Here is an 18930-nt window from a genome sequence, read left to right as displayed (position 1 = left end):
TTTTGAAATTTCTGATTTGTGCGCCCCTCATCTCCTCCTGCCTCCAGCAAGCCCTGAACTGTGTGGGAACAATTGGATTCATTTTAGATTCAGTAAAGATTCCATGCCTGCCTAGTTTTACATTTGTATGGAAATTAAGAGATGGAATCTCGTGGTGGTAAATAGTCTGTCCAGAAATGGATAACTTTTGCTCCTGTTTTTCCACAGTCAGCGGAAAACTTTACGTTTACTGATGTACACTTCAAAAATCGAAAATGAACAAAATCCTTTGAGCGAAACTCAATCTGGCAGCAGCAACGAGATTGGCAGCTTTGTTTTCATCTCCACCAGCAAGTACAAATAAAGCATCATTTGGTTATTCTATACTTCTCTGCATAAATGCCAGTCACCTTTCTCAGACCAGAGTCCATTTCAGCTTCAGCCTTTCAATGGAATCAACCTCCTAAAAAGCATTGGAGAATCCTCATAAATGTATGTGCTGGTAATATTTATTTCTAACATGGAGAACATCTATAAATCCCTTTCAACCCTTCGCCTTTAGGAGCCCCACAGCTGTGTGGCATCTAAAAATGTAATACCGTCAACTCCATAAATTATGGAAGACAACAACAATATTTCCTTATCACCAGCTGTAAATCCCCTGCTGTAAAGAAGTCGCAGCCGCATGCAGCGGCTTTTGCTGATCATGCTCCTCAGAGCTAATCATGCCATCGAGACAGGGAGAGTTTTAACATGCTGTAATGCTCGCTGACGCCAGTCACATAATGTACTGTAAACACCGACACATACTGACAGTTTAGCAAAGCACAATGTGTGCATTTGTATCTAGCAGAACCGAGTAGTTACTGAATACTCTGACTCATTGTGACATATGTATTGTACTGCCACAGGTGACTGCAGTGAGGTGCATATTGATTATAGAGAAACTAAAAACTACTTGTTTGAGTAAGTAACTTAAAAGTACAGTTACTTAATAATCCCATCGATTGATTTTTTTGCCTTTTTCCAAAGAAAACAAAGTAATGCTGCCCTGTAGGCCAAAACAATTTTGTGAGAAATTGATGACGTTGCTTTGTACTCCACACTCCTAAAGTACAAGTCAACATTCTCCATCCTCACAGACTGCAAACGATGCATGAGAGCAATACAGCAGTTTATAGTCTGGTGTTATATATATTGCACAAGAAAACAAGGACTTTCTCCATTTCCAAACACCGTACATCAGGGTTTTTTTGGCCAACATTGATGGAATGTAAGTTGAACAAAGGTGAACTCAGACTCCAAATTTGAGCCTGTCAGACTGAAGATTGCACCACCACCGAGACAGGCTGCATGTACTGTAGGCAAACGTGCATGGAGGTCACCTGGAGTTAATTTGAATTTAAAGGTAGTGTGAGAGTTTTTTTCATACTTGTGCAGACTATGAGTATAACATGTCTGTGATGTAACCTATGGTTGCCTAAAACCCCTTTTTCTGCTTTCTGTCCGAAGAGATGATTACATGTATCTTTGCAGAAGCATAATTCCAGCCTCAGTCTTTACACGCTTCATTGAAGTGAATAGGAGGCAGAGTTAATATTAACAGAAAGCAAGTGTAGAGAGTGGGAGTGCAAGTGGCTGTGGGGTAATAGCGAGGGCATGCCAATGGGGGGGATTTGTGTCCGGGTCTGAGTTCCTTGTTGAATATGTGGAGTGTTCAAGCTAAAACGGGGTCATAGTGCGTTTCTCTTTAATCTCAAACACACACTTGAAACAACTGTGTAGTTTGTGGAGCAGTGTACAAACGGCTGTGATGGGTAAAAACTCAATTATTTCTGCATTCCTCTTTAAATCTATATCAGAATATTGCAGAGTCTGCTAGCAAATCTCGACGGAGCCTAATGACGTCCCGTGTGCTTATAAATCAGAGCTGTTGCGAATTAGATGTTGTGGCAGTGTAGCATACAGCGGCTGAGTGCGAGCTGCAGTCCTCTCCTGCGACTGTGAACCGGATCTTAACAGGATGAGTTTTGAAGCGTCACCCGTGGCGGCTCAGCTGTAATTGAATTGAGTTGCATCTAATCTCATTGCCCAGCTCCTTTGGTTTGCTGCCTCTCATTAGGGTACGGTGCAGAGTGTCACAGACCTCATCGCTCGCTCTCTCTCTCACTCACTCACAACCCCCTCTCATATCTCACAGCTGATCCGGCCTAACTAGGCAAATCAGAGAAACCGTATTGCAAATTCCTCCAAGCATCCAGCTAAACATCCTGCTTGGCATGAGCCACAACTATAACACTTGCTTACATAACACTGCATCATCACACTGTGTCATCGTTGGTATTACACTAATCCATCAAGCCAAAATCTAATCTACTAATCTAATCAAATAATGAAATGTAAGTAAATAAGTCGCCACAAACTACACTACAGCATGAAATATGTAAAGGGAACCACCAGCAACTGACTCCACCGGCAAAAATGAGGAATGAAGGGCACAAAAAAAAACCCAGATCTGAACTCATTTCTGCACATGAAAACAGTAAAACAGTAAATGTTGCTGCTCTCCCCTCCAACTTGCCAATCCTCTGGTAAATGAGGGTCTTTGGCTGGGCGAAACGCCCTGCTGAGCATCGTCCAGGGTCTCAGAGGGAATCAGAAGCAACTGAATTGAAACACCCAAGATAATGGCTTCCACTCATAATTGTGGGATTTGGCTTGTTTAGGACCGAACACCGGTAGAGAAAGACAGAAAGTGAACTTTCCAGATACCGCAGCCATTTACTTGCTGCCATATGTTGCTACAGTACAATATTTATTTAAAGTGCCAGTTCACCAAAGTACTAAAAAACATATTAATATACAGCATTTTTAATACATGCACTGTATATAAATCACCTAGTGGTACTGAGCCAAGTTATGTTTTATATCCGTCTCAGAAACTTTACTGAAGAAATTGAATTCCACTCCACTGTACTAGAGTGGAGGCAAAATATAGACAAAGACAAGTATCTCAAAATATTGGCAAATCTACACTTTCTACGTGGCAAGATTCCACAATAACAAGTTGTGCAAATATTAATATGACAGATACCACTGCAGAAAGAGGCAATGTTTTTTTTAAAGATTACATTTCTGATATCTTTGCGCTTGTATTACATAGTAAACTATAAGATGACTGGTGTAAGAGCCAGTAAATAACTTGTTAAATGTCCATGTACATTTAAATAAATAGTATGAGTAGTATATTGTCAGTTTACTATGTAAAGTCATGTGTATATTATTATTTATTTTTGTCCCAGAAATAGTGTTACATGTTTTTTTTTTAATACCAGTAATGATAGTGCTGCTGTGATGCAGTTGTGGTGCACATGTGTATGAAGGTTTGGGGAAAATTAGTATGGAGTTAGATTCCTGCCAAAAGGTTGTACACAAAAAAATGTGTGGCACACAAATAAAAGTTGTTTTGCAAACTGTCTTCAAACGTTACACACACATAAAACTTGTTTTACAAACCGTCCCCAAACGTTGCACTCAAAATATCATTTATCAATTGTCCCCGAGTACAAAACGGTCTCTGCTGGCTCAAAACAGCCTCTCCTCGAGTACGAAACAATTCCACACCCCTCTGCGGCAAATTTCTGCCAAAAGTCACGTGATACATTAAGAGTAGTTCTGACTTCGTGACAGCAGGGGGCGCACTCAAAACAACTGAAACGCCCGGTTTGGCTGAGGAAGACAGACAGCATTTCACAGCTAACACCATGAGCACCCCACAGGGGAGTTTCCTAACTTTCACGGTGAAAAATGAATATCTGACTATGTCATAACTATGCAGATAGAGCATTTACAGTTTCAGTTAAAGGCACCGCTATGTCACGGCAAGGGACCGTGTTACTTTTCAAATCAAATAACATGAAAGCTAGCCTGAAATTGAACACTGCTAAAACAACTTTTGCTTTAGCCCCTCTGGTTAGCTTCTCCCTTTACTGTGGTATTTTAAATAGATAGAACCAGCGTGGATACCCAGATAAAGGCATTGTTAACAGATCATAATTCGGGTTTTATGTTGTTGTTTTTTAACAAAAAAATAACTGTCTATTGTTGTAGGCACTTGAAGCCTACAACAATATTTGATTTGAAAAGTAACACGGTCCCTTGCCGTGACATAGCGGTGCCTTTAACTGAAATTGTAAATGCTCTATCTGCATAGTTATGACATAGTCAGATATTCATTTTTCAAATTTGCCACAGAGGGGTGTGGAATTGTTTCGTACTCGAGGAGAGGCTGTTTTGAGCGAGCAGACACCGTTTTGTACTCGGGGACAATTGATAAATTATATTTTGAGTGCAACGTTTGGGGACGGTTTGTAAAACAAGTTTTATGTGTGTGTGTAACGTTTGAAGACAGTTTGCAAAACAACTTTTATTTGTGTGCCACACATTTTTTTATGTACAAACAACTTTTATTTGTGTGCAACACATTTTTTTGTGTACAACCTTTTGGCAGGAATCTAACTCCATAAATTAGGAACTAGTTAGTCTGCAAACTTGGATAAGAATAAACCTTTGAATGTGTTTTATCGTGTACATTGTGTGTAATGTGAAATATGACATCAGGTCGGTAATGGACCAGTCCATTACCGACCTGATGTCATATTTCAGCTGTAACTTTTGGTGAAAATTCATCTTCCCACTGGGAAAATTCGCAAGAATCTTGGATTAAACTGGATGAAACATGTTTTAATACTGTAAATCCAAGCAAGATTTGCCCCCCCCCCTCCATGTGCCGTGAGCACACAAAAAAAATGCTCCAGCTGTCAAACTCTCACTCTCTCGCTCATTAATTACATCTCCATGTATGTTTTAATTTATAAATATTCCCAGAGTTGCTTTCTCTTCATTGTCTTTTGAGGACGCCAAAGTAAATACTTAGAGTACTTAGGGCCGGGTGAGTGTTTGCCTCTGGGCGAAGTATGCTCACAGGGCTCTGAGAATCCCTGCAGTGTTTGTGCAGTGGAGATCAAAATCTAGGGCTGGGAGAGAAAGTACGGCTTTATATTTCCTCTCATTAGTCATCTGGCACAGGCCCACAATTGATAGAACATTGTGAAAAATGGTTTTGCTGGGATTATATGACCCGTGCTCTTGACTTCTTCAGCAAACCATACAGAAGCAACAAACAGGCAATCAGTGATTTGATGAAGAATGAGATGAGAATCTCTAAGCAGCTGTAAAGACATGGTAATTAAGGTGCCTTTGAGGAACGTGTTTAACTGCTGGAAATGCAAAGAGGAAGATAGACTTAAAAGCAGGTCCATTCAATTTATGTAATTCAGAGGAGGAAAGGAACGGTAGAGCCTCAGCTACAGTATAAGCTCCTCCACTTCTCACTGCCCACGGGAAAAGGAAGCTTTACCTCCGTGGTAGAAACGTATCAATCGCCATGGCACGAATGACAAAGTAGTCCAAAACTGTGTAGCCAAGGCTTTGATGTGGTGTTTATAGTAGGCATATAACCAAAAAATGTTTCACTGCCAAATGTAGTCCTAATCAAAAAGACAGTGCATGTCAAATCAAACAGAAGCAGCATGCTGTCTGTATCTTTAGAAGTGCATACACGCAGGAGGGAGGAGAGTTGCGCTTTTTCCACTGTAAAAATCCACCCACAGACATTTCAGAGCTTCTCCATCTCTGCCTGTCAGTCTTGGTACCCTGGTCTCTCTCTCACTCACACCGCATACTGTGACATATCAGCAAATATACACGAATGGACAGCTAACACACACATCCAATAGTGTCTGTATGTGTGTGTCTGAATGGATTGATCAAGTGGTGCGCAAAACTCTCTGGGCAGCTATGGCTGATCAGCTGAAACTGAAAGGAAAATGACAAAAAAAGAGAAAGGCTTAACTTTAATGAAAACAAATCCAAATGTTATTTTACCCTTGTGCTTACTCTTTAAAATGACATACATTATATATTTCATGTGTTGTTTCTACAAACAAATTCGCCCTGTGACACAGTGTAACATCAAAGCAATCAACCTCCACTATGGGAGCATGAAGCAAAGGCCAGGACATTTTGTTATAATGAAAAAAAGAAGAAGAAGCTCCCAGCAGTAATTTCATGGCTGCTGAAGCTAGCAGTGGGTAGGTGGTAAAATGGCTTTATTCCAGGTTCAGTTAAAAGAGGACACTGAGAGAGCATAGAGGTTTATTGTGTGCTTATTGTGACAGACGAGGGCTTTGGTGTCACTTCTTTTAAAGGCACAGGTGATTGACTTGTAGCTTTTTCAAGGGGCTACTGAATTACAGAGGTTGCTAGCGCAGGATGGACTATCTGTATATTTGGATGTCACTTTGGCAGTGATACCGGTTTATGTGTGCAAAAGAAAAACGGCGAGAAAATGACATGATGCATAGCTTCGTCCATGTTTCTTTAATATTATTTTTCTTGTGCATTTTATGCCTTCTCTGATGTGCCCTTTCTTGTCAGCGTGTCCAAGCTGATTTATTCTCCTTATGCATGCATAATTTAGTTGTTATGAAGCCGGCGTGAAGGAGAGGGCCACTAAAGCACAAGAGGCATATGTGTGTCTGTGTGTGTGTGTGTGTGTGTGTGTGTGTGTGTGTGTGTGTGTGTGTGTGGTGTGTGTGTGTGTGTGTGTGTGTGTGTGTGTGTGTGTGTGTGTGTGTGTGTGTATGCATGTGTGTGTGCATGTGTAAAGTCTCAGCTGGGTGCAGCTGATGTGCCATTATAGTGGCTGTGATGAGACCACAAAGCCAAGGAAACAAGCTGCAGTCTATGATATAGACATGGTTGCAGTGTGGAGCTGGCATTCACACTCATTATCTCACATTGTGAGCAGAGACTATAAATCAACAGTTGTGGGTGACAATATTGCACTTCACTAAACATTATTTGTGTGAAATGTGTCCGAATGGCATAAAAATAACTTGTATTACAAATTGAAAAGGGTGGAAAGCAGCTGACGGTTTGTTGGATAACACAGGAAAATCTGACTTTGTTTTGCCAGACATCTGCACAATAATGAGAATGCACATTAAAACCACACCTTCTTAACTGGTTATGTACTGTAGAAAAAGAAAGGGATAGCCATTTCATGCCTGTCTTCACATGTTTAATCACTGAAGCTTGGACTTTCCTTTTGGTAGTGTATGACATTGCTTGATTTGTTATGTTGTTTACAACGGTAAGAGCAATGCCAAACGACTACAATCAAATTAAAGGACAGACTTGATTTGGTTTGCCATCAAAGGCATCCAGGAGCGCAGCGGGAGTCATTCATTATTTGACTCTTTTAGGGAACAAAGGCAACTGTCTGTGGATAGCCAATTAGAAGGATTGCTGAAGAATAGGGAGCAAGGTTTGCTTTAGTTACAGTGTATCTGACTGATTGCCCCTTAGTCCCCCCCCCCTCATATCTGTCCTTCTATCTTGCTATCTACAGTAGCTTGGCAGGAGTCAGAAGAGATGAGGCTAACAATGTGCGGCCACCCAATCCTCCCATCCACAAGCCTCTTGGCCCTCTTGGCACTTCACTCTGCCAATTGTGCCAGGCTGGTGTTATCTTGTCTCGCTGTCTAACAGCTGATCCACATGGTCTGTGGTGAGTTATGAGGGTTTAATTCAAAGCCAAGTGGTCTTGATTGATGCAACTCGAACATAATCAATCAGATAGTTCTTTTTTTTATGTTTTAGCATGCTTGCAAATAATTGTACCATAATAATTACCCATCCGCTGACATTAGCAGCCATCACACAGGCAGAATTCTCATCCACTTCCACATAATTTAAGACATTTGATTAAAACTTCAAGGACATGTACAAACTCTGTATACTGTCTGTGTACTTGTTTAACAAAGACTTTAATCTGGACTGCACTGTGTATCGAAAACACTTGGTGAAAATTACAACTCTGTCTAGACACGATGCATGTCATTAGCGCTGCTATTGAAAAGGTTTAACAAATGAATTGAGATTGAAATAACAATTTTAATCAGGAAAATTTGGCCCTTTAAACACTTAAAATCTTTTAGTTCTGAGTGGGAGTGGTTTAGGACTGTATGCTCTGAGCATGCTGAAAAGCTAGATTCTAGTGTGTAATACATTGACTACATTCTTACCACATGCGACCTTAATGCTACACAAGCCACATGACACAAGCAGCACGTTAGCATTGTGTGCTGTCAGTGTCACACTGCTTCCACTCAGTCCTTTTCGTCACATTCAGTTAAGACCTTCTGACCCTCAATACACAGTATGAACTTAAAAATGATCCTAAATTGAATACTATAAATATCGAGAGAAAAAATGTCTGTCAATGTCTGTTCAGACTCATATAATATTTGTAGTAAAGACTTTGAAGCAATTTTACAAAATGTAAAAGTGTATTTTATTTTTGCGAAACACGTGGTTGTTTCACACACATCTTCAACCTGGCAGCACAGAAGATCTCTAAAATTACCAGTTTTAAGATTAGTGTCACCAATATAGTGTCAGAGCAAAGGTCCCCCCTTCTGTTCCTGAGTTATGGCGTTGAATAATGGCCAGAAAAGCAGTTTTGCAGAACATAATGATGTCACAGCGAAGTTGACCTTTGGCTTTTTGGATATAAAATGTCATCACTTCATCATTTTATCCTAATAGACACTTGTGTCAAATGTTGTCACAATTAGCATAGGTATTCTTGAGTAACGGCCCAAAAACGCATGAGGTCACACGTGACCTTTGACGAACAAAATCTGGACGTCTGTGCCAAATTTAAAGGCAATCCCTCAAGACGTTCCTGAGATTTCCCTTTTACGGGAATGGGACAGGAACCCGATTGGGAGAGAATGAGACCCAAAAACATGATGCCCGGTGCGGAGGCATGAAAACATTCAGTGTAAAAGGTTGCAGCGTGGAGGGAAACCTGCCTGCCGCTATTAAAACTGGCTACCTATTTATGTAGTCTTTTATTTAAACTTGAATCCAAATTGATCATTCTCTTACTCTACAATGTGTATGCGCTTGGGCTGGGGATATTACTTAAATTTGTGTCTTGATTTTTGTACTTGATTACTTGATTGGTGATTTTGAATTGGCGTTGAGTTGCTTTGAAGCACATTTCAAACAAAAAATCTTTTTGCACTGCAACCATATATTTGACTTTAAAACCAGAGGATTGGATTGTAGTGAATTGTATTTTGTGTATAGAAGACAAATTATTTGAGAGACTGTTTGTTCGGCTTGTTTGATTTTGGTTTAGGTTCAGACTGTTGTCCTGGAGACAGCTGAGTGATAATGAAGTAGCAAGTAACTTTGTATATGCAGTATATGAGGTGTAGTTCAATCAGTAACACTGTAAAGATATGCTCATGATATGTTTTTTTCATTTCTCTATAATTACATACAACATTTTATTTCAATATCAACGTTTTGAAGACCTTTAACAATTCATGTGACCAAAAAGTGACACGAATACATACTGAATAAATGCCTGCATACACTTTGGAGACCATCTAGTAGGTCAGAATTTGCACATATTTGCATGTTTTATAATAGGTTGTTCCCTTTTGTGGTTACAAATAATGCAGCAACTTCTAATGATCAATATTGACCATGCACCTTATTTTTCCAGATAAGTTTGCTGAGTTGACTCTGCAGCAGTTAAGGTCTTTGGAAATATTGACACAGTAAATGAAAGAAATGCCCCGGAGATATTTTGAACAGAATGCTGGAACACAGCTTCCACCTGGCAGGTTTTTTGTTCAAAGAACATTTGACTTCCCGTTGCTGTAATGAGACTATGACATCCAACACTATTTCTGTCATCAGTTAAATGATAAAAGTAAATGGCTCTGTGCTTTCAGTGCAGCATTTATGTGTTGGATCACTTTCCTCCAAATACATCACATCCAGAATATTGATTGTAGGGAGAATGATGGAAAGGGACGACATGAGACCCGGCATTGTTATTCATATGTCAACGCCTTGGTGTGGCGACGGGTATTGTGAGACGGGCTAAAATCCTGTGACTCACAACGCCATCATGGATATAAAGATGTGGCAGCTCTAGGTCTTACCACAAAATATCACTGGAATTGCTCTTTGCAAATCGGCATTCACTAAATGTCAGTGGAAAACATAAGTGTTTTCCCACAATCAGAGGACACCATCGGTCATATTTACATCTTCATTCGCATTGTTTTTTTGTTTTTTTTTGTCCTGCTGCTTATTTCAAGGTAAACTGGGTTTTCTCCAGACTAAATACTGAATAAAAATAAAGCAGGGAGAGGTAGCAGAGTGATGTAGACGCTGATGGAGCAGCAGCAGTGAAACAGCCCTGATGATTGAAGGGCACGCATTAAATTGACCCTTTTGCTAAACCCCTCCCCCATCCACTGTTGGACCAATCATGGCAGGCAGCAGGCTTGTCAAGCTTTAAATTTAGAGCCATACTAGGCATGTTAAGTGTTTGGACGATTGTGTCCTTTACTAGCATTTCTGAATTACTTATGCACTGTAGCCCTAGTGCTCCTTGTTTCCTCCACCCTCTCTCTCCCTTTGTGATCAGCGATATGAGCTACATATGAGCCCCGATCTCCCACGGAAGCTCCACCCGGGTAGTGCCCAGTGCCGAGCGGCAGCAATTAGCTAGGCGGTGAGAGAACTGTTGTCACCGGTCTGCAAGGCCTATGGGGTCTTTTTTCTACCTGTGTCTTAACTGTTTCAAAATAAGCACACTGCCACCATTTAAATGTAAACTGCACAGTCTACACTTGTGGTTTGTGTTTTATAATTCGTCTTTTCTTGACCACGCCGCAGAATTTAAAGGAAGGAAAGGTTGTGATTTCTGCACAGTCACATCTAAGATAGACACCGAAGGGACATGAAAAAGCTAAAAGCATAAGGACGCACTATAGATGGGTGTGAGGAAGAGAGGGGGAGAGAGAGAGAGTGACTCATAAATCAAGTAGAGGTGAGATTGCTGAATCAGGGTTGATCGTGCCTGGGAGAGACAATAAAGCCTGTAATCATCTGTCTCTGCTGCACAGACCTGGCAATTATCTGCCCATACCTGACCGGCAGACCAGAAAGGGCAAGGTCCATCTACCCTCACCCTATACAGCTCGAGATTTTTAAGGGGAAATTGTTCTGCTGATGCAAACTGAATGGACAGAAAAAGCAATATTCACTCTTGGAGAGCTAAAGACTGGGGGAAAACAGAAGATTTGGTTGCAGGAGGGTTGCAGGGATTGTCAGTTTTTCCCGTGAGCCACATGTGATGATTTGGGAGTGATTCAAAAGAACGAGTGGTGATATCTGTTTGGATCTTTCATCTCTCTCTACCCACACGTGTATTAACACACACGCACACACACGCACACGCACACACACACACACACACACACACACACACACACACACACACACACACAAACACACACTGGTATATCTCTGCCAAGGAAAAGCTCCATTTGCTTCCAGTGCAGTTCCTTTATTATAACGTCTGCTTTCATACAGCTTTCTCATATTAGGGTACAATCTACCTTCATTTCCCTCCAATACTTCTGAGGCTGAAGCATATGGACCATCACCCTCTGACTGAAAGCACTACACTAAAACCTAAAAGCATTTTTGCCAGCCCAATATAAGAGCCAAATGAATAGTGTGACTGTAATTAATCTTTTCTATTGACTGAATGAAACCTCTTGGTGGAACTCAGCTAGTTAATGTACTGCTTTCCCTCCCTAATAGGAGAGTTGGGCGAATAATTGCAAAGTTTCTTTCAGTATTGTGGATGATCAATGCTTTTATTAAACACTAATTACATTAAAAGGCAAAAAAAAACACTCAAGACAATAATACATTGCAACAGGTGCTTTGAGTCACTGTCAGAACCAGCTGCTTTTGGTTTTGTTATATTTGGTTTTGTTATATGCTTTTGCATTTTTTCACTTGTGTAAAGATTATTTACATTTAATGTCAGAAAATCACTTAGCGACTTTTCTCAATATGTCAGGCATCTTTTTCAGACAATAAGATCACCGATGATCAATAACATAATGAATTGAAAAACAATGACCTTTTATTGACTGCCAATTTGTTGACTGAGAGTGAACAAAGAGTTAAAGAGATCAGTGATGCCCAACCAGGTACTTGTACCCTAGGGTAGACTTTTGTAGCCGTAAGAGGGTGCATGGAAAGATTAGGGGGTATCTAAAAAATAAATAAATATGAGTTGATGATAAATAGCCTATGCATTTATTTCTGTAAAGTCAAAATCTGAAAAATAATAATAAATTGGTGTGATGCTGATCTTCAGATCATTTCAGTGTCTCAGTAAACAGTAACTTACCAGCTACCATTAGCTTACTGCACCTAGCAACATGAGGAGTCAGTAATAACGCCTTACATGTTAAGAGGGCATCGAAAACTAATTAGCAAGCAAGAAGATAAATAATTAAAAATAATTAGCTGAAAGTAATGGATAAACAGTGGAAATATTTTGCCAAAAGTAAGGGATAAACAGTTGATAATTTTTGGCTAAAGGTAATGGAAAATAGTTATTTTCTAAATGTATTAGCTTTAAGTAATGGATAAAAATGTTGAAATAATTAGCTTAAAGGGATGCATGTGGTGTAACTATTCATACACTATAATGCACACATTTGGCATGTGATGGGTAGGTTCAATGATGGGCTTATCTGAGCTTATCTGGGTCGGTGTCCTACAACAATAGGTGTGTCAGACAAAAAACAGTAAAGCATATAAAGAATAAAAATAATACAGACAATGAAAGTTGTCCATCAATCTTCCTTTTGCCTCAGAGCCAGTAAAAAAACAAAAAAAAACATACACCCTTGAAGACTATTTTCCCTTGTCACTCCTCCTGGTTTGGCCAGCAGTCAGTGTCCACATTGCCTGGGGAGCTGCACTACCTGATAAGCAGAGGTAGAGGCTCTCTGACACATCTGTCTGCTTGATGAGCCAAGTGTCAAAGCCCCCAAAGTGCTGGATGAAGTGCATCAATAAACGACTTTAATCCCCTCCTGGGGCCAATGTCCTCCCACTAATAAGGGATCGTCTTACACCACTGGCAGTGGGGAGAGAGGTAAAAGTGGCTTGGCATGGCCCTCAGCACGGGGATGTACTGTACAGTACGCAGGGAATTGTCTGTAAACAGGTAACAGGCTGTAAATCACAGGCGCCTGCTGTTGGCTTAATTGCAGGATTGAATAGGTGTTTTGTTTCCTCCTCCTTCTCACTCTTCCTCCCTCTTCTGCCCTATGTCCCTCTCACTTCTCTTTAAAGTAAATGTCTATTCGTCATCACTCTTTCTCTCTCTAACACCTCTTCTGTTTTGGTATTTCAGCCTCTTTTCCCCACCTCCGCTATGTATCCAACTCTGCCCCAGACAGTCTCACTTTCCAGACAGAAGAATAGAAGCGGAGGGATGGGGACCCGTAGCTGGGCAGTATTGGTTGTGCTGAAGGACGTGTGGGTTGCTAGCGTCCGTAGGGAAGATCCAATGAGTGTTCCAGTCAGAGTGACCCTAATTAACCACATATTATCTGCAGGCTGTGTGGAGGATTAAGGCCCTCAGCTCTGGACCCTACAGGCCTGGAGACCCAAAGACAGAGAACTCTGTGCTAAAGCACACTTCATATTCTGCCTCAAAGCAAAACACAAAGAGGTGGGGGCGGGAGTCTGGGCCAGAAAAAAATACATACAGAGAGCAGATAGCACGCTGCAGAGAAAAGTGATTACTTGAATCATATCTGGACATTTCTATAATGAGCAATAAACCCCAGATTGCTATGTACAGTGCAGGAGAAACATCGCCACCCTTTTTGGCACCCTCACAAAGAGGAAGCCATATTGTGTCTTTGTCTGTCAAATCCTGAACACATCCATCGCTCCTGCTCAGGTGCTGTTTGAACAAATTGAGGTTTCTGTAGGAGGAGGGGATCATTATTCTACTGAGAGATAATGAGCTCATTTTCTCGTTTGACATTAGAACACCCAGAAATGTACACTCCGCAATGTTGACAGGTCGTCACACACACGGCACCCTGCTGCATTAAACCAGCGACTATTGTCAACGAGGCAATGCAATCTGGGAACTACACAAAAAAACCTCATTGACGCAACACAATAAGCAGACCCCACAGGCAGGCAGAGACTCGGATTTATGCAGAAAACATTTCAGTAGCAGCAGTGACATACCTCATTTCAGATGAAAGACGAGCGAATATCAACAACATGATTAAACAGAAGATTAACTGACACCAACCAGCAAACTGTTAGACTAATCCAAAGGGTTATAACTCAGAAGATACACCCTTTCGTGACGTGTAATATGTTATTACAAGTGTTACGAGCTGCTGGTGACTATAAATCCACATTAACATAACACCAAACTACTGTATAAAATAGTGCAGTGTTAACAGTTAAAGCATTTACAGAGCTTTTATGAAGTATTACAGGGTAAATCTATGCTCCGCTAACCCCCGGAGTGCAGCTGCTATTCTGAGCCACTGTAGCATTTCCTGTGGTTCCACACTGTAATTCAAGCTTTAAGTCCTAACTCAAGACCCACGCCGTCACCTACCTCGGTCAGTGTCGTAGAGGTAGACAAACTTCTGCCACTTGTAGTGAGAGAGCAGGCTGAGGACAGCACCCCGGAGGGCGGGGCGCATCTGGATGACAAACTGCACCTCATTATCGGTGGGGTAACTGGGTGTGACAAAGGAGGTGTGCAGGGCGCCGCAGAACGAGGTCAAGGTGTTCATGGACTTCTTGTCGTAGAATCCAAAGATGGCGTACACGCCGCGGGAGAACTGGGAGCAAACTGCAGGGACAGCAGAGGACAAGAGGACACAAGTGTTAAGACATTATTCAGCAAAATACGTTTATGCAAATTCACAAATGTGCGCCTCGTCACTTCAGGCAGTTAAAGATTGATTGGGTTGTTGGATCCACCACAAATAACATTTACAGTACTATCATGGAAAAAACATGAATAATAATACACATATATAATATGAAAAAACTATTGCCATTATTGAAATATGACCGCAATAATTACCCACAGCCCAAGGTGATGTATTTACATGAGTTTATTATCTTGGTCCATTAATCCATTTGTATTTTCATCTTTTCTTAAAATTGACTAAAATAGTTCTCGATTCATTTTCTGACTGATTACAGTAATAGACGTTTTTTTGGAGACTGCAACATTTTAACAGAAATCCTGTGTCACATATTAAGGGTCAGGAGTTTGAAAGATGGGGACATTTACCTGGCAGGAACAGTCTAATGAAAGACACAATCAAGTTGCATTATGGGAAGGGTAGGATCCAGGCTTTTTAGAGTTTAGACCAACACCAAGGACTTAAAGTCCGGAGCCTCTGCTTAGACCATCTTTATTTTGATCCTTCTATTAGTATTCAATAAGTATTCAATAATGAAAATAATTTTAGTTGCAGTCCTAAATGATACCCCTCCTTAATGATTACAATATATAATCCAGTTTACCCCTGGTACCAACTTTCATTATGCATATGGATAACGTAATCTGGATTAGACTGAATAGTACTTGCACACAGGGCCACGAACGGATCAGCCCCAGCATACATCCAGGACATGGTCCAACCCTTAACCCGGCCTCTCCGCTCTGCATCAGCCAACCTGCTTGGTGCCCCCTCACAACGCGGGGCAACTAATCACTCAACAAAATCCTGACTGTTACTGTCCTGGCTCCTAAATGGTGGAATGAGCTCCCTATTGATATCAGGATGGCTGAAAGCCTAGGAATCTTCCACCAAAGGCTAAAAACACATCTCTTCTGACACCCACACTACACTACACCTCGGATAAACATAAATATATGCAGTATATCTATATATATATATATATATATATATATATATATATATATATATATATATATATATATATATATATATATATATATATATATATTTCTTGAAGCTGCACTTTCATATGGCTCTTTGTAGTTTTGCTCATGTACAAAGTACGTACTATGTACTATGTACTATGTACTTGCTAATGTTATTGCACCTACTACTTGTTTTGGGGAGTTTGCATCTTCAGGGTTGAAAGCATTTAATTGGAAGTCGCTTTGGATAAAAGCGTCAGCTAAATGACATGTAATGTAATATAATGTCTTGCATCAGTGAACAGATCTGGTATCAGTGGACAGCATTGTGACAGGATTTTAGCCAAAAGTCCCAAAGCCGTACTGTAAATGCAAGAGGTACAGTGTGTGTTTGTTTGTGGTGGGTAAGTGGCAGCCGAAGGATAGAAACATCAAGCTATTCACCGAAGATCTCCAGCTCGCACCAGTAGCTCCCACCGGTTATCGCCGTGCTCCCTCAGCCAGCGTGAACGACCCACTGCAGCATTCGCAGCAGCTGTGAGCACCACTGCTGCCTGTCACCGCTTCTGTTTCTTTCTACGATAAGGCTGAAAAAGACAAGTCCTTCTGCCTGGAGTGAAAAGGGAATCCAGTTTCCCTTTCAATGACTTTAAACCCACAACGTTTGCGTGTGTTGATACCACGATGTCAGTCACACCGGCATCTCTCAATGCACTGTGAAAGAGCTAGAGAAGTCTGGGACAAATTAAACGTGTATGGTGTAAGGTTTGATTTTTTATATAAATCTGTAATGTATTGTATTATTGACAATAGTGTACTAGAGAAAAATAAAGAGCTGATACAAATAGTCATATGTGTGGTGTGCTTCAAATTATCGAAGACCAGATGCTGAAGGACTTTACAACAGACTGTTGCAATGAAGTGTGAAAACAAGTGCTCACTGAACTAAGAAGAAGAAGAACTCTGGACAAAAAAACGCTCCTTCCTTGGAACATTCTGAACATTTTGCACTTTAAGAGACTCTTTGCACTTTAACATATGCACTTTACGATTTGCACTTTAATACATGCACTTTACCAGCCCTTTTGGCACTGACACATTTTATAGTAAGCTCAAATGTTAATTTCTATTTTTGTGTGTTTTTTCTTTTCTGTTTTGCCCTCTAATAATGTATGTCTACTTTTTATAACTTGTATTTGTAAAAACTTTGATAAAGCTCTTTTTTTTTTTTGAGTCACTTTTGGGGAAAGAAAACAACCCTTTGACGAGCTACACTCTGTTCAGTGAAATTACTATCTAAGACGAATAGGTAAAAGAAAATAAACAGTTACACCATCATTTGAATTTTTTTCACTTGAACAAATCTGAAACAACCACTTCAGGGAATGAACATCTCAGTAATACAAGCATTTTTTGTTTCGATCAGCGTGTGCATCTAAAGACATTTCTTGAGAGGCAAAAGGCGTTTCCATTTGTTTGTGTATTCATCATGCGCTCTAGTGGGACAGCAAAAATTGTCAGTCAGGAGCGACTTCCATTCAGTCGGAAGCCATTAATGTGTAAACTAACATTCAGAGCTACAGGTGTGTTTTGCTTTCCCAACCTATCATGAATGGCTGCTCGCTTATTCTGATTGACTCTCAAGTACTCCCGCTGGGTAATCAAGCATTCTTAACAGCCGTAAACACTTTAAATATTCCAGTACAAATGGTGGATGACAGGAGGGAAGGCACTATCCAATCTTATGTCATGGCTATGTTAAATATTTGTTTTCAATTTGCTGACAGGTATTCATTCAATTGGTGGGATACACCAGACCAGGGATACACCTTAAATGGTCTTGCTCAAATACTACTCTAAATAAGGAGTTTTTAGCATTCTCTGAGGCTATTGAGGCCGAACTGGAAACAATTCATCACCGAACGTGAAAGTGTGTATTTTGTGCCTTCAGCCTGATCAAGATCATCAAGATGTAGGCAACCGTTGGCACAACATAACAACCATTTATTTTTTTCTTCTTTTTCTGCCCATGAAAATGTGTCTGTCTTTGTGAAGAACGGTGCTCCAGCATGTGCAAACCTTTCAGACCATTAAGAGGACAACATGACAGCGCTCACACATTCGGCTCTTAAAGCACAATTGCTGTGTGAATGAGAGATCTAGTCACTGGTGGGATTTGCCTCATCCTTTTTAATTCTATTCCCTCCCTATCTGTCCTGGTACAGGCACCTCTCCCATGGTATAAGCATCCATTCTCAGCAACACACACACACACGCATACGCACATGCACATGCACATGCACATGCACACGCACGCAGACAGAGACAGAGACAGACACACACAGAGAGGTAAGCCCACACAAAGGCATGGATGCAGACAAACTGCATACAAACTACACGCTCACACACACACACATGCACGCACGCACGCACACACACATACACACGCAACACTACTTATTGATAAGTGAATCAACAGATGGACAGTGGTATTGTGGGTAAGTGCTGCAGGGTGAGTGGTGCAATCTCTTACATTGAATGGGAGCCAGTAGGAGCTGCAGCCCTCGTCGAAGCCCAGTTTTCTCTGCACTCTCTCTTAATTTGGGCCAGTACTGACACAGAACCTCTCCTAGGGGACCAGATCTGGCAGCCTCTTTCTTTCTGCTCAGCTGTCCTCTGCTTATTAGGTTGAGCTTTAAGCAAACCCAAGCTTCAGTAACAGATATGTCCACACCCGCCCTCATCTCGCTCCCTGTTGCCTCCCTCTTGCCCCTGTTAGATGCATGGTGTCTTTATGCTGCACCCTTTTCAGGGTCGCCACCTTATTGTAGTGGAAAGCTCTGCGTGTTGCAGGGTTCCCATGAGCTATGCCATCAACAATGATCTGAGCTCCGGGTATGTTCTCCCATGGCGGTCAGGGTTTACAAGGATGTTTTCGACAAAGAATGACCTGTTGTGTTTTGGGGGCCAGTCTCACTGCACCAGATCTGCCAACATCCTGCGACTCTGCCCCTCAGACATGAGGCATCCTCCACACG

At 41.0% G+C, this 18930-nt stretch overlaps 1 protein-coding gene across 5 annotated transcripts in view; it reads right to left on the bottom strand.

Annotated features, from left to right (window-relative positions):
• The window catches only part of gria3b (glutamate receptor, ionotropic, AMPA 3b), an 82072-nt gene that overhangs the window by 42365 nt on the left and 20777 nt on the right, over nucleotides 1–18930 (bottom strand). For all 5 annotated transcript variants that reach the window (XR_004333732.1, XR_004333731.1, XM_032527459.1 and 2 more), the window contains exon 3: nucleotides 14603–14842. Coding sequence is in view for 3 of the 5 variants with exons in the window: in XM_032527459.1 (XP_032383350.1) it covers nucleotides 14603–14842 (240 nt within the window). In the remaining 2 variants the exon portion in view is untranslated. The remainder of the gene's footprint in view (nucleotides 1–14602; nucleotides 14843–18930) is intronic.

Source organism: Etheostoma spectabile, chromosome 10 (assembly GCF_008692095.1).
Source record: "Etheostoma spectabile isolate EspeVRDwgs_2016 chromosome 10, UIUC_Espe_1.0, whole genome shotgun sequence".
Lineage (NCBI taxonomy): Eukaryota > Metazoa > Chordata > Actinopteri > Perciformes > Percidae > Etheostoma > Etheostoma spectabile.
Note: the sequence above shows the minus strand (reverse complement) of the source record. Positions and strands in the feature narration are given on the sequence as shown.